General features: G+C 42.2%; 2 protein-coding genes across 2 annotated transcripts in view; one reads left to right on the top strand and one right to left on the bottom strand.

Annotated features, from left to right (window-relative positions):
* T265_00823 (hypothetical protein) overlaps nt 1-8,431 on the top strand; it is a gene marked incomplete at both ends in the record, with an annotated part of 51,354 nt that extends 42,923 nt beyond the window's left edge. Inside the window, one exon of the mRNA XM_009164695.1 lies at nt 8,369-8,431. Coding sequence (XP_009162959.1) covers nt 8,369-8,431 — 63 coding nt within the window. The remainder of the gene's footprint in view (nt 1-8,368) is intronic.
* Nucleotides 1-16,098, bottom strand: part of T265_12647 (hypothetical protein) — a gene marked incomplete at both ends in the record, with an annotated part of 53,833 nt that overhangs the window by 31,794 nt on the left and 5,941 nt on the right. The window contains 10 exons of the mRNA XM_009164729.1: nt 714-854; nt 4,112-4,215; nt 5,764-5,912; nt 7,413-7,493; nt 11,004-11,551; nt 11,590-11,656; nt 11,704-12,004; nt 12,052-12,219; nt 12,262-12,355; nt 12,397-12,650. Of these exons, the coding sequence (XP_009162993.1) occupies nt 714-854; nt 4,112-4,215; nt 5,764-5,912; nt 7,413-7,493; nt 11,004-11,551; nt 11,590-11,656; nt 11,704-12,004; nt 12,052-12,219; nt 12,262-12,355; nt 12,397-12,650 (1,907 nt within the window). The remainder of the gene's footprint in view (nt 1-713; nt 855-4,111; nt 4,216-5,763; nt 5,913-7,412; nt 7,494-11,003; nt 11,552-11,589; nt 11,657-11,703; nt 12,005-12,051; nt 12,220-12,261; nt 12,356-12,396; nt 12,651-16,098) is intronic.

Below are 16,098 nucleotides of genomic sequence, written 5' to 3'. Positions count from 1 at the left end.
TGATGATGATGATGAATTATTGAGGCCACATACTGATGCTGTGTTAAGCCCATGTCATTACCTCAAGTTCCTTCCAAAACCTAGCTACCAAACCAACTGGGAGGGATGACGTTTTGATGATCATATCTCTTCAACACAGCAGTATCTGTTTCGATGCCCATCATTTAGTGCCGCATAACTACAACGATTTTTCAAAGCTGTTAGTAAGCTGCTACTTAGAGAGTGAACGGGGAATGGACCTGTTACTAGCCTGTCCCAATTGCTTCGAGGTGTACGCACATCCAAAGGCACCCAAGCCAGTACAAACCATGAAAAGACCATGACTACAAGTTGTTCCTTGACACAAGACAAAACTATTTTCTCTAAAGTGATGCCCCAATAAGAACTGCCAAGCCGACGGACATCCTCCTTCCGGAGGATTGCACTGCAGAAGAGAATCACTGTAACGTCTCATAAACTATGAGACTCAGACATGATAAGTGTTGTTTGCTGTTCTCATAGCCATGTGTACTTTAGATAACCACCGGATGATTTCCCAGGGGCGGTGGGCAAAAGTAAGGAGGATATATTTAAGAGGGGATGGAATCAGTCGTTCAAAATAAAGTCAAGCTGACGACGATGGAACTAATTGCAACCGAAATATTCTGAAAATATAAAACTGGTAGGAAAACTATTCATAAGTTTCCCGTAAAATGAAACTAAGAATGACTCACTGAATAACATAGCCAGTGTAAGCTCGTAGAAATAAAGCTCTGTGGCAGCTGAAGACGTGCTCAGCCCCATTGTCACCAACACGAAAATTTTTTTGGGACCATGCCGCATTATTGTCAGATCGTTGACTTTCCCAGTGATTGCTAGGGTGACAGAAAATAAAGTCTTATTTGATTTCAAATCCATATGGATGTTTCCTTTGCATTAAAATTAGGAGATGTTGGAGCATCATGATTTGTTAGACCGTAGACAGAGTTAAACTGAATAGTCATTGACTTTCCAAATGAATTTTTGCTGGGTGCATATCGCACTCCGGCAAAACACACCAAAAATCTTCATCTCCAGATGGATTTTTTGTGTTTTGTATCCATTGGAGCAGCCTCCCGTCGTCACGAGTGAACTCTGATTGTTTTCGCCGCCGATACTCAGAACAGTGACCCTGAACCTGGGCCCCACACGCCAATAACGTTCCGTGAACTATGCGTTCTGAGAGTGTGAAGTGATCGAAGCAGCAGTCTTGCAACCTATCATGAATGACTGAAATCATATATCTAGCTAGAAACATCAGCAATTGTGATGAGTACATTTTCAAAGCCGGTGAAGGATCTGAGGTAGAGATGAGGAGGGAAAGTTTACTATATCCACTGGAGACGTTTTCAGGAAAACAGAGGGTTGAATACCTAGTTCGAAACACTGATCCTTAAATGAACATCAAAGTATTTCTACTGGTTTCAACTCAGATAAATACAACAACTGTATATCATCTTAATTTAATTAGTAGCTTTTTCCTTTTGGGAGAGAATGAGTCGGCTCCAAGGGTTCATTTGATCATTGGCACCTATGAAGAACAGTCAGCAGCCACTTTCAAGCTATCCTTATTTTGATTTATGTTCCGTTGCCAGATTTAATTTTACAGTTAGCGATCCAGAATATCAGTGTCTAAAACATATTCACCCCAATAGGCCATTGAAATAAAGCCCCCTGCCCATAGGGACCACTATTTTATCCCTAAACTTTTCTCCGATAATACAGATGTGACCTTCGTAACTTTCCGATAAACACCATCTGACCACAAAATGTGATCTTTGGTTCTAAAAATACAGAGCACGTATCTTGCCAATGGACTTAAGGCCTTCCGTGCACATCAAGTAGTGTTCTCGGAATTCATCACCTCCGGATCACCGACTGGCTCATAAAGGAAACTACTCACAAGGTTGCTCAAAACTCTTCGACAGCCCATGACCGGTTTCGCCCATCAGTTGGAGGACATCATAAACGAGAGATTCAATTGAGTCTCCCGTGAAAACCAAACTGATTTGCAAATGAGTGTATTTCTCGAAAACAGTCCAATATGGGTTCAAGTAGATCATATGGTTGACGGAAACTCGGGGACTACGCCTACCTGATGAGCCCCAAGAAGGGCGAAACCGGTCGTCGGCTGTCGAAGAGTTTTCAGCAACCTTGAGAGTAGTTCCCTTTATGAAAGTATACTGTGGTATCTCGAATATCGTGCCAACTGAATCATGAGGCGGCCTGTGTGCAGCGCATTCAGTTGGAGGACATCATAAACGGGAGATTCAATTGAGTCTCCCGTGAAAACCAAATTGATTTGCAAATGTTTGCATTTCTCGAAAACAATGCAACATTTTTCCCTTCGAGAATAGATAAAGTTTTATTTCTATATCATAAGCTGATCAGTTTCTCCGTCCGCATCAACATCCACGGACCGAGAATGAAGACGTGAGCTCTGTCGTTCTGCATAATGCAATTACCTGTCGAAGTTTGGCAACATTCAATTGACAATTACGTTGGTGTTTACGGGAAACCCAAATGAATCTCTCGTTTACGATATTCTTCAACTATATATGCTGTACAAAGGCAGCCTAATGCCCAACATGTCTGAAAAGAATTTACGTTGATGGAACCTCGAGCACCGCACCCACTTTGTGGAACCTCGGGTACCGCACCCACTTGATGAACCCTGAGTATAACGAAAAAGGTCGTTGGGTGCCGAAGAGTTTTCAGAAACCTTATAAGTAATGTATTGTGTTTGACGACAACTTATTATGGCTTATGCGGTGCACAACTTTTCATGTTTGAGTTTGAGAACAGCCCCACCACTGAGATGCGCATATGAAAGCCAATAAAGAATGTGAGGCTTGTGCTTGTTTGTGGACACAACAGGATTCAAACGGTCTTTGGTAAATCCGCCAGCTGCAAATATAAGCCGTCCACTGATCAACTGAACAGTGGATAAAACTATGATATTTGCTACCGGAGAAAACAGACTTGACTTGTCTTTTTAACCAGGAACACTATAATTGAACTGGACATGCAGGGACGCACAAAAGGTACAGAATACAAAATTCCGCAAGCCTATTTACTTCCAATGTGCTAACTTGGTGGACACGTAGGACACTGAGAATGACCAGAATCGACACCTGATTACATTATTTTATCGCCGGTAGAAATGGAAGGTCGGAAACAATGATTACCAGCACTTCAAAGACTTATCACCATCATTCCTATAGGCAGCAGGACAACACTAACACCAAAATCTAGTGCTTATCTGCCATTCAGCCATGAGAAAACCATGCCCTAGTAAGGAGTCTGCAGTAACAAAACGTATGGATATTAAAACATGGAGATAGCTAAGGTGAGGGCTAACTAACTAGGGTCCTTTCCTATCCCAAATCAGGACGGTCTACTTGACGTCGTTGGTACCAATTTGTTCAGTCTTTTGCTGCTTCTTGAGAGATCCAATCCCTCCACCAAACACATACTAGCAGATGTTGATGATGGTCAGTATCTTGTGAAGTCTGAAGTACTGGTGTGGTATTTCACCATACAAATTGTTTTCCCTAGGAATCGTCATTCCTAGGATATCAGATGAAGTACTGTGTTCCAATTATGGTGCTACTTAAGCCAATTTGTTTCCGGGTTATCAGTATACATATGTAAGACGTTGTTCCATTTCTTCATATAAGTGTGTCAGCTTTGTTCGTATATTCTACTTATTAACGAAGACAGTAATTTTGTGATCTTCCTAAGGTTACTCATTAGGCCTTCACTTAATATCTAAAGCTTGGTCGTCACTGATTCCATTAGAGGTCTGTCACACAGCCAAGTCAACCGTTTGGTAATGAAAAGCATGTGGCCACCTTTCCCGCATGAGCTCAACTTGGTTTAAAGCCATATACAGAACAAACTACAAAACTGCCTTGACTGTTTGCATCGGATATTTTCGGAAAGCGAATTGTCAGTACTTTTGTTCTACTGATATTGCCGAAGACGGAACAATCTATGGTTCAGGTAATCCATACGGGCGATTTGTTTGTCTTCTACTGATTTCAAGCACAAAAAGAATGCAAGTTGGACCCAGTATTCTTCATAAACTTACGCACAAATCCAAGAGGCTCAAACTTATTTTTGGGTCGTCCAGCGAGTACAACACTGTATTCATCATCCGCTGCAGCAATGAGGAGATCACCCCTGGCGTCAAACCTGTGGAAAGAAGTGGAAGTAAGAACATTCAGAAAAAAACAAAATGTCCGCCTAATGGATAGATGGAACGGCAATTATTTGGCATTCCAGATAACACTTTTAAAGCCTAACTGTTTTTTCATGAAAAACGTTTTCTAAAGAGATCAAGCCTTCTTTTGAAGGTACCTTTACTTGGGACACAAGCTTGAGAGAGGATTGGCTGCTTGTGTTTTCCTAGTGGAAGTCGTTCTGACCAGCCATCGATTGAAATCTGTGAGATACACATGCCATTTACAAGTAACCTGTGAAAAGCTCCCCGGGTTCTTCACCGTAGAAGCTGAGGATACCACTAAAGATACCATTGGATGTGGTGATGAGAAAGAAGGTAACAGAGGAGGCTTGTTTCTCATGATTCTTCGTCTTGGCTATTATCAACAAGTTAATATGAAGCTAGACGGAAATCGCGTGCTCGATTAAACACGCACGTATAAAACTTAAAAAGCGAAGTGAAGGAAGGGAATTATAGGGGAAGGAAAAGTAGTATATCACATCCAAACTAAGTTGAGGATGTTTAGGAATCAGGCCAATTTTGAACACAGAGTTCTAGATTCTATTAACTTCCACAACATTGTCAGTTCATTAAAACAACTTCCATTCCTTGGTTTTGTTTTAACTCAATCTCCTTCAGTGAATACGCGATGACGCAAGTGCACATATGTGTAGAACGTTGAGTTAGTTCCTTCCTACCCAGTTTATCAAGCTGGATCGTTGGTTTAGGTTATGATGGGTTTGGAAAACTTATGGCGACCAAACCGAACACGACCCTTATTAATGGAAGCACGCCAGAGATGAAGGTGTAGCTTGTAAGGTTAATGGAGCATTGACAAACATTTGCGATACTGATGTCAAAGCCAGGAGGAAATTTTCATTGCGCATTTGCATTTTATGAAAATGGTTCGTTTGCAGAATATGAGCCAGACTGCTGGGGAACCACTTATCATTAATGTTAGCCTGTGGCCTCGTGGAGGTGAAGTGCAGATTCCAACATGTTTTGTAGCTAACAAGTCTCCCAGAGGCACACATATATACACCACGCCTGCTGGCACGGACGTGCTGCCAAAAGTTCACCAATAAACTTCAAAATAGTTTTTAAAAACGAACGACTCTGTTTCCTACCCCTAAACCGTGAAAATTGACGGTTATCAATGAGAGATATTGGTTTACATCCTCCGCCTGTCGGTAATATACCTTACATTTAACGACATTTAGGCTATGCACCTGAGTATCTTGTATGAAAAGTTTGATTATTCTGTTGAAGTTTGTTGAAAATTAAAGATTTGCCAACGAAAATCATGTTCAGTTCTCTCATAGGTTCGGATCAACTGCCCTTCCCGTCTACTACTCAGTTTACACCCTGAAAACACAGACTTATGAGCCAAAGTCAACATATTCAAATTTAGGTCACTGTGGAGGGCATCTTAGTGTAAGCGATCAGCAGATGAAAACAATGCATTCTGCTTATTTGGCTGCAAGAATGATAACTCATTTGTGATCCAGCAAACCACTCACTCCAGGTGACTTAGTGGATTGTGAAAGAGTTTGATACTCTCGACCACCCGAAGTGTGGTAGGTTCCGAACAGTCGAGCATCAACAGAACACCAGACCGCGTCCCGACGGCCGCAACAGGAATGACTGAGGAAACGGTCACACTGAAACACTAAAAATTGAAACAAAACATTGACATGAATAAACTCATTCAGTGAAAGATTAATTGCTTCATAGACACAACACCTTACTCATAAGGTTGCTGAAAACTTCGACAGACCACGATCGGCTTCTCCCTTCAAAAAAGCTCATCAGGTACGCGCAGTCCCCGAGCTTCCGTCAACCTTATGTTCTAGTTGAACCCAAATTGAACGAAATTAGCGAACTACATTTATTTGCATACCATTTTGTGAAACTCACATGGAACCCAGCTGAATTTATCGTTTACGATGTTTTTAAGTCTCATATGGTCTGCATAAGGTCTGTGTGTCGGTCCCATTCTTTGATGTGAGCTTGAATATCGTACATACTCTCATCCGGACCCATACTAGTTCACTGCTATCTTGGTATGTACCGTTGAAAGTATCGGTACAAAGTTGGCTTTTTATAACTACCGGATTCTCTTGAAAAGAGACTAAATGGAAACAAATTTACCTAACTCTTTTATTCATGTTACTTAATCTCTCGCTTGGAATATCCTAAAACCCACATTGGAGATGGAAGATTATATTCAGATTTGTATGCTTTCGACTCAACAGGCGTTTTACACTGAGATGACAAAGGGAAATCTGCAGCTGATGGGAGGCCCACTGTAAACTTGAAGTGCAAAGGTATCAGGAAGACCGCCTCCTGCACAACCGTCTCATAAACATTCAACCCCGACACCCACCATTTTTCGGGGGGAGTCGTCAGGTTTCGACAATAGTCTTATGGAGATGGCACCTGTCCTGAAACCAAGTAAGAATTCTTCACTGAACTGATCAAAATTTCAGTCATTTGATGAAGATGTATTTAGCTCAAGAGTCAGAGCCTTTCGGGGACTGGTACCGGTTTCTACGAACCCTCAGTCATCACTCAGGCAATATGCCACCAATATTTTTAGCAATAACATTTGATCGAAGCGACTCACTTTCCGTCCTAAAATGCCTATTCTGGACTTGTCGATTGCTCGTAACAAGGTGGATCAACTTTTGGTCGTACGAGTAAAATTCTGAATTCTTTTATGATGAAGAGTACGCACAGCAGATGAATGACAGTAACTCGTGTTTAGTGTACTTTCTCACTCGTATGCACATGCTCACTCGCAACGATCAAGATGTGGATGGTTTAGGTGAGAGTTATGAGTCTTCAGCCAAAACCAAGTGAAAATGAGTGTATTTCGCAAGCAATTTTTTTGCAAGCTATTTTCGTATTAACCTAGAACGTGTTCTCACTATCTTACCAAAGATACACTATGTACACAGGGCTTAGGCAGTTGAGTACAAGTTTTGTAACTTGGAGAAACACAAAACTACATTAAAGATCTAAAGGAATTTCATTCAAGAATTCACGCTCATTCCATCACTGAACTATTCTTCGATTAGATGCTTGAACCCTCAGATGGACCATGACGCGAAGAGTGCTCACTTTAATCCGATCAAACTGGGAATATACATTGCATCAAAAGACCAACCTGCTCTCCAACAGCCAGAGAACCCAATAATCTTCCCGATTCGCAGTCCCATGTGTTAATCACTCCACTGCGCCTTGCAGTCTAAATATAAAAAAAGAGAGTTGAAAGCAATGAGGTAGTCGTCAGCAGTCAGAAAAGTGTATTGAAAAGGACATCTCGCAAGTTTGAGCGCTGAAATAGCAGCAAAAAATAAGTACCGTTGATGTTGGGAAAGTGTCCCTAAATTACAATTGCGTAAGACGAATGATTTAAGAGGTTTGGAGAACAGGGTTTCCGGGAATATGTACTCTTTGAGATAATACTAGATGTAATAATTGTATAGAACCAACAGTAATGAAGGACGGTATTTGCACCTCCTAGCGTGCGGACCAAATAAACACAGAATTTTTTTACTCTCTAAAAGGACCGTTTTCATGCTTGTGGTTCACACCGCCACTTTAGAGAAAGCAGCAAAGTAGAAGCGACCTGTTCTGAGATAGAACGACTTCAAAACAAAATCTCTCATTCATTTTGTTTAACAGCGTGTCAGCGAATTGGTTTGTGTATGAATGCATCTCACAGATCTGTTCAATTTGGGTTTAACCGCAACATAAGTTTCAAGGAAACCCGAGGACTGTGCCTACACGAGCCGAAGAAGATTGCAACCGTTCGTGGGCTGTCGAAGAGTTTCTAACAACCTTGTGAGTTGTGTGCTCTTTCTAGAAAACATCTGTCCTGTTTGTGATCAGGGCAGGTGCGTACAATCCCAGTTGCCGCATCACATAAAGCTCTGTAAAAACTGAGTTATTTACCTGGTAACCGAAATGACCAGTTGATACACGACTAACCGTTCACACACCCTTATTTTCCTCACATAAAAACACCTTCCTTATAAAATTTGCTAGGATTTTCTCCGGAGTTCCTCTGATCTGATGATACGTCGACACCGGTTTCTTCCATTTTATGTTTCCTTTCAGATAGTCTCATGTGGCTTCGCTCTGCAGATCGCGTTGGCCTTTCATATGGCTCCAACGAGCTAGCCTCCGCTTCATTCAAATAGCTGTGAGAAAACGAGCATAACTTGGCTCCATATCACCTCCTTGTAGTCACATTGTATAGGTGCACAGTCTTCAAGTGGGATAGTGCAACAGTGAGGAGTCGCAGGCACCAAAACTGTGACATATGATGTAAAAATGAGCTGGTAAGAAGAAACAGGAGCAGAAAGACAGCTTACGTGTCGGCCGTTTGCCACCTAATGCGTGCGTAATTCCTCCATGACCGGTGAGTGGGACGCGCAGAATTCCTATCAACGTACCATGCGGCCGTCTGGATTACGGACAGCAACGAAACCGAACCGACAGTGAGCACACCGTCAAGAGCCAAAAAGATCGAAACATTACCATAAAGGGTTACAGGAGCGTGAATTAGTATTGGGACATGGTTATTATTCAAAGTGCAATTTTGCCAGCTCCATAACCTTAGGCAAGTAAAAGTACTTCTTGCCGAGATAGAGGCTGTGGACGGCTACATTATCTTCTTCAGTTACTACCGTCTACTCGTGGCAAACAGCAACAATTTAAAGCGTTTAAACATGTGGATGGACTCCTCGGTCTTGCAAAGAATTCAGAGTTGTAAAGTTTTCAGTCCTGAAGCTATGGACAATTTGAAGTCACCTGACAGAGCATCGGAACAATCTCCCACAGGATGAAAGGGAAAAGTGACAACGTTCTGGACTGAGAAAAGAAGCAGATATTCGTTGGTCGCGCATGACCCCACCTACCGGACCGGTGATTCTGAACTGAATTCCTGGCCACACTGAGACATTGACCGGACCGTATCCCTAGTGTTGGTGAAAAGAGATTCCCTTTGCATGACTAAGATATTCAAGAGCGTTGCTACAATGAGGCGTGCGCTTTTAAACTCGGGAGCTCTGGTTTGTCAGGTCTTTTTAGTTTATACAACCAGCACACCGTCGATAGCGCACAGGCACTAGGGACCTGATTCAAATATAAAAACAGTGGCACGGGTGAATGTTAATATTCCACTGTTGAGGGAGGCACAGCCACAAGTCACATTTGATCCCGAGCTTTTGTCCATTAGGCTGGCTGAAACTATAGATCTGACTAGATAGCATTCCTGATCTGAACAAAACTGATCACCTGAGATAAACTAAGAGGCCGACTGTACAGATGGAAAAAGTATACAACTAAGAAAATTGCGTAGTTGCCTGCAATGAAATAGAAAGAAGTGATCATCTGTCAAGACCTCATCCAGATGCACATCAAAATCGCAGTAATCCTTTTATATCAACCGGAAATCACCTTCTGACTTCTCGGAGCCTCTTTTACTGGTTACAATCTTCAAAGAAGGGACTATTCTGCACCGAAAAATTTCATACAGCAGCTGCACAACGACTGGAAGTACAGAGGGGCTGAAACGTTTTAAAACTCTGGAAGTAGGACAGTACCGGTGAAAGAAAGGATTTCGATGAGTAGTTGCTTATTGGAAAGCACCAACTGAACAGTTACAGCCTATTGGGCAGGGAAGCAAAACTCTCATGTACATCTTGTTTGTAAAAGCCGAATATCCGTCTTCTTTTCGAACGCGTCTTCCTGAAGTGTCCCGGATACTCATTGACTATCACTGAAATCTAAACGAATGCTACAAAGCAATTCAACAAATTCCGTGATAAATCTCACTTTTCAATAGACGGGAGGCGGATTTATGAGAAAACCACGTGCTACTCGCATGCCTAATCATCGTCACACCAGTCGTCTCAACACTCAAATTTTTTGCTCCTCGATGCTTTCAAGTCAGTCCCTCCCAGAAGTACTATTGTAATTCCTCGCTGTCCTTTTTTATAAGCTCTAACCAGCTGTCCGAAAATGATTACGTCCGAACACACCGGAATGCATCCACCATGATCGAATTATACTATACTGAATCATATATATTCTTGCTTAGGCAGACGATATTGGGATAAGCTTTCGACCTCCCTGATTCTCCCACTGAAGAACAGGTAGCTAGCAATCGTTTTTCGAAAAAGTTTGGTGACAATCGGTAGATTTATTGCTGGGCAACGTTTCGCCTTTGACACAAAAGCTTCGTCAGGCCAAGTGACCAGGTTCTGAGGTTGATCGAGATTTAAGGCGGAAGGAGAACCAATCAGTAAGTCAAGCTAAATCGCTGTTGGGTGTCGACCGAGGTATTTTTGTGTGTTAAATTGGTTGAACAGATAACTCTGGTTATGAAACGAGTCGTATGATATTTAGTGTGTGTTAGACGTTAACTTGAATCGATGACCCACTTAAAGCTTTACATGACCACATGTCCCGTGATAGTTTTGCGATTATTTTTTGTCTACTCATGAGTAGGCGGAGATATCACCTTCCATTGATTTGACCTTGACGTGATCCGAAAGTGGAACGAAATTTCGGTCGACGAATAAGTGACACAAAATCTACCTGAAAATCCTCCAGTTAGATCAGCTAGCAAAACCTTTATTAGGAAGAAGAGCAAACTTTAACTCGAAATAGTTCAACAATGTAAGTTGGTACGGTATATCGATGTATATCGATTAGGAAAATGTGACTCAGTACGTACCACGCACACCTTAGTCTTCTCCGGTCCAAGGATCCCAAGACCAACGAATGAATCATTGCTTGTAAGAAGCTCACATTCAGGGTTTATGGAGCCTTCAATTGCCAACAGATCACAGGAAATGTTTAGAAGGACTATCTGTCCGGATCGAGAACCAAGTAACAAACGTCCGAAAGATGGTGACACACATAATCTTGTGATACTCGGTGTAGATTGTCCTCGGTTTTCGTGAAATGGATTGGGAAATTTGTACAAAATTTTACATGACGTGATTCCTGTCCGAAGTAGTTGTGAACAGTTGTTTGAGACGGGTGCACTGTCTGTTCTCTTCGTGTGTATTGGCATTTCGATCATCCTAGAATTCACTCTCAAAATTCTCAGGAGTCCGTCACGCCCGGCACATAGCAGTCCGAATTTGGTATATAATAGAAAATGAAAAGCACCAGAAGGAATCGCCAAAGAATCGATTTCGTTTTCGGAATGTTCTGTGACTTCAGAGGATTGAGTAGCTTCAGCAGTAACGGGAATAATCCGAGTTTCTGGTGGGCTATCAGTATGATCTAAAAGCTCTAATTAGAGAAGATAAAGTTTAAGCCACTTTTCTTGAGGGATTTGTTTGTCAATGGGTTCAGGAGTACTTTCATAGTCATTGAGTTTGGGTCAACCTGAAAAATTCTCCGTTAACAAATCTGTGAAGATGTAATAAACCTACCAATAATAGTTCACCATTTTTGCATCCGATGAAAACGAGGTCCGTATTAGACCATGTCTGAGAAACACAGAAAACGTGATCAGCATCGTCCAAGTAATCCTCGAATTCCATTTGTTTAGCCTCACCAACACCTGAACAAGTTACATGACGTAAAGAGCACAGCATACCAGAGATAGCACTTGTTGGCAAATTTGGGTCAAATCTAGTGTGGTCAGGCACTTGACTGGGACAAGTGATTCCCTTCTGAACTGAGTCCTCATACACGCCCAGTGGTGCTGACTGCTCGGGTAGTCTCATATATCTACGGGAATAGGCAATTTTTCTAGAATAACTAAATGGGAATCCCACTTGCACCGCAGAAGTGTGATCTGATTACATGACTCGACTTGCCAAAAGTAGAAACAACGAGCATCGGTTGCCACAATCCATCGCCAATTCAGTGGACAAAAGCTTATTGTGGTCAAATAGATACCATTAAGAGGAACTTGACACAACAGAAGGCCTTGTTCAAAATCCCTATGAGGAAACACACTGGTTCAAAGCTGGCAAAGTTCGTACCACAGAGACAGCAAAAAATCGGGTATTCCAGAAACGGTCACCAAATAAAAAGAGTGTGAGAAGGCGGTCTGTTTGAGTTCGAGTTTGCCACCTCCTGCAAAGATGAAATTAAATGGAGAATGAACGGAAACCTACCCCGCAGAATGGTCTCTTGCATATCTGGATAGTGATACACGAATACCCTCGGGTTTGTTTTGTATAATTCGGATACGGCAAGGTAAGGTTCCGATGGATGGACCACAAGTGACGATGGTGCATTGGAACACAAGCGAAATAATGTAGACTTCTTTGTTTCGACGTCCTGGAAACGCACGGTTGGTCCACTTCGGACACACAGTACATTATTATCCACAAAACCAAGCTCAAAGCCCTTAGCTCCCTGCGCCCATCTGGAAATTCATTGAAAAATATGCGGGTACAGTGCAAATATCATATTAGTAATTACACATCTTTAAGGAAAGGAGCCCGAAAATTCGATCATACTTCCCATAATGAGCTGCCGAAAGAAAAATGCTTACTCCGGCTTTAATAGTGATTGAATTACGTAGCGGTTACCCAGTCGGCGGTTGGACCGGGGTTTTATTTGAAATTTTGGTTGTTAATTAGTAGAAATTTAATCATCACCCAGTTAGTGAAAGTGTCGAGCCTGCCGGAGGGATCAGATAGGCAGCTCAGCGTAGCGACATTGAGGAATCAAGTCAGAATGTTCAGGTTAAAAAGGTTTTGAATATCTAAGGTCCATGATTTCAGTAGAAATAGGTTTAGAACTGTTCGTAAGACTTGGTTTTGATTGAGAAAAAACTAACGCGTCATGTGCTCTACTCCGGTAATTTGTTTTTGCAAATAGCTTTTAGAAACCGAGAATTAGCATCAAGCGAGCACTGGTGTACCCAGACAATACACTTCTGTATAAGGTTTTGAGGCCAAGTAAGCAATAAATCTAGCAATTGCAGTGAGTTTTGTGACGGCGTTTGCTGTCCACCACAATATCAGCATTATTATGGTGCAGCTTCTCCGGCTTAGTTTGGTATGAAAGTTATGGAAAAGGTGATGATAAATAATTAGAAAAGACGGTATGGTCTGGAGGATAGATCCAGTACCACTAGGACAGTTTTTCGGTTGCAAGGCTACTTCCACAGATCCGGACGACGAGATGTCTGACCATAGTAAGGTCGCCAGATTCCGGATGTCACAGGACACTGTTTCGCTTCCAAGAAGTGGTGTCAAAACAATTTCAGCTTACATAAATGACAATGGCAATTTACCAACGATCTAAATTCCCAACTTCAACCAACCTTTCTGGGTCACTAGCAAGTTCTATGTGGGGCGAGATAGTTCAAGTGGTAAGAGCGCAAATTTACTGTCCGAATTTTTCGTGTTTGGAACCCGACATCTGCCTCCCGACTTCCTCTGTCTAGGCTTGGGTAACCTGGCAGTATCCCAGCCCTGGTCTAAAGTGACAAACAATTAACCAGATACGACCTTGACATGTCGCCTGCACTTTATCATGCAAAATCGCATGGTTAACCGGATTAACAGTGGTAGTGTGGAGATCCCGAACGTTTTGAAGAAGTGCAATAGCTGTCGTCGATTGAGGATTTCAGTAGTGTACACCCCTAGGAATGCTGCACGGAAACTTTGCATTCTCCCTTGTTGGGAGCAAGTTTCTCATAATAATGTTTCTCTTATTTTGAAAGCCAATCGGTACTGTTTTTGAGCGCAATGGCTCTTTTAAAAATTCAGTCTGTCATCAGAATAGCTACCCGTTGTGAATGTTCGTGAATGTCCGTTAGACCTAACATTCATTTCCTGCACAGTTCGTTTCAAGCTGCGGTGCACCACGGTTACCGTCTGTCATTTCTCACTTTTCTCCGAAGCATTTCACCGGAAATTCTTGTAAGCTTACGTGAAGTCTGCTATTGATTAACTGGGGAAAAGCTAAAACTTATTGAGTACAACATAATTAACAAACTGAGGCTCAAAATGCGCACCTCATGCCCTACTTCACTTTTTGCACTCAGTAGGTCACCTCTAAATATCTTTGTAGCAGAATTGTTTGAACCACTGAAGATTTAAGCCAATGAGAACAGTTTCCTAGCCGTGGCTTGATTATGCTGGAACAGGGCTAGTTAGCATTATGATTGCTCTGTTCTTGTAGAGAGCTCTTCCAGCTGACTTGAAAGATATGTAATCCTTTGTTTTAACCAGGGTCATTTACGCCCCGGACGTGTGGCCAGAATATAAATAGGAGCAGTCACGCATTACATTTGGTTTGAAATAAATCGTTGAAGTCCAGGTGCCAAAAAGGGCCGAGTCGGATCTTTCGTCCAGATGCGACGACTACCTGCGACTTTTCACTTTATTACATTGACAAGTGTTACCTAACTACAAATTTTTGGGTCAGCTCTAAAACAGTAAACTTCTTATTGAAAATCCATAATATTAGAAGAAAACGAGAATGAATTTGGTTGGGTGCTTAATAAACCTTTTACAGTAACATCAGAGCGAGACCGCTGAACAAGATTGAACAAACTCCTGAGATAACGCTGCAGTCCATTACCCATGAGTGCCAGCGCCTTTTAAATCTCAAACACGACACGGCCATGTTAGAAAGAGCCTGCTTTCAACATTGCCAATACGACATCGAGGCAACCTCCCGTGGTGAAAAATTCGAACGAAGCAAAGTCCCCTTCAGCATGATGGCAATGTGGCGAATGGTATTTTGTGTGGTTGTGTCCATTTAAAAAGCACAACTGTTTAGTGTGCAATCGACGTGAGCACAAGAAAAGCCAGTGCCGGACACGGAAAGCTGACCAAAGACACAGTCAAACCCGGAGGTCACGAAGCAGACGGAACCAGTCATAACCCCGTTTTATTGTAATGTTTGCAACATTTGATAACCAGATCGATTCTTGTCGCAGGTGTGTTACAATCAGAACAAACGAAAGCACAATTCGACTGAGCTTGATACGGCTTCTGATAATACGATTGTTTCCCGGAGCACCTCGAAGGAGGTCGGATCAATGAAACTCAGACAACCAATGAACACCGCCAGATATGCTTCAGGTGGTAAGCTCCACCTACTTGGTGAATTCGATTGTGAGATGGAGATAACAGGTCACCGTGAATGTGATATTGTCTGTCTGCTTGTAAGCTTAATCTCCTGAGCATAGATTGGTTCGATCACTCGCGTCTTTTAACACTGCCGATCGAAAAGTTATGTACATCGACACCGATAGGAGAGAAGCCAACGTTCCGGCCTGGAAACCGTATGCTTGTAGGAGACTATCGCCCCGGACATCAAAGATGGACTGTTGGAGTTCTCATCAAAAGAACTAATCTGGTGGTCTAAAGCGTCCAGGTGAAACCATTGATATGGAAACTAAATGTCAATCATCTATTGACGACTGAGTGCCCGGTCCCAAAAGAGGAATAACAGTTACTAGACATCAGCCTGCTGCTTGGAACCTTTGATCTCCCAAGAACAGCACCATGAGGTACCACTTCAGATATAACGTTCAAGAAAAATCCATTGCTGCAACCGAGACGCCGTACCGGTCGCGCAAGAAGACTGGTAAAACGTTTTCAACTTAACCCTGATTTCTCACTTTTCTCCGAAGCATTTCACCGGAAATTCTTGTAAGCTTACGTGAAGTCTGCTATTGATTAACTGGGGAAAAGCTAAAACTTATTGAGTACAACATAATTAACAAACTGAGGCTCAAAATGCGCACCTCATGCCCTACTTCACTTTTTGCACTCAGTAGGTCACCTCTAAATATCTTTGTAGCAGAATTGTTTGAACCACTGAAGATTTAAGCCAATGAGAACAGTTTC

The sequence above is a fragment of the Opisthorchis viverrini genome (genome assembly GCF_000715545.1).
Source record: "Opisthorchis viverrini unplaced genomic scaffold opera_v5_8, whole genome shotgun sequence".
NCBI classification, from domain to species: Eukaryota; Metazoa; Platyhelminthes; class Trematoda; order Opisthorchiida; family Opisthorchiidae; genus Opisthorchis; species Opisthorchis viverrini.
This window is presented reverse-complemented; position numbering and strand designations above follow the sequence as displayed.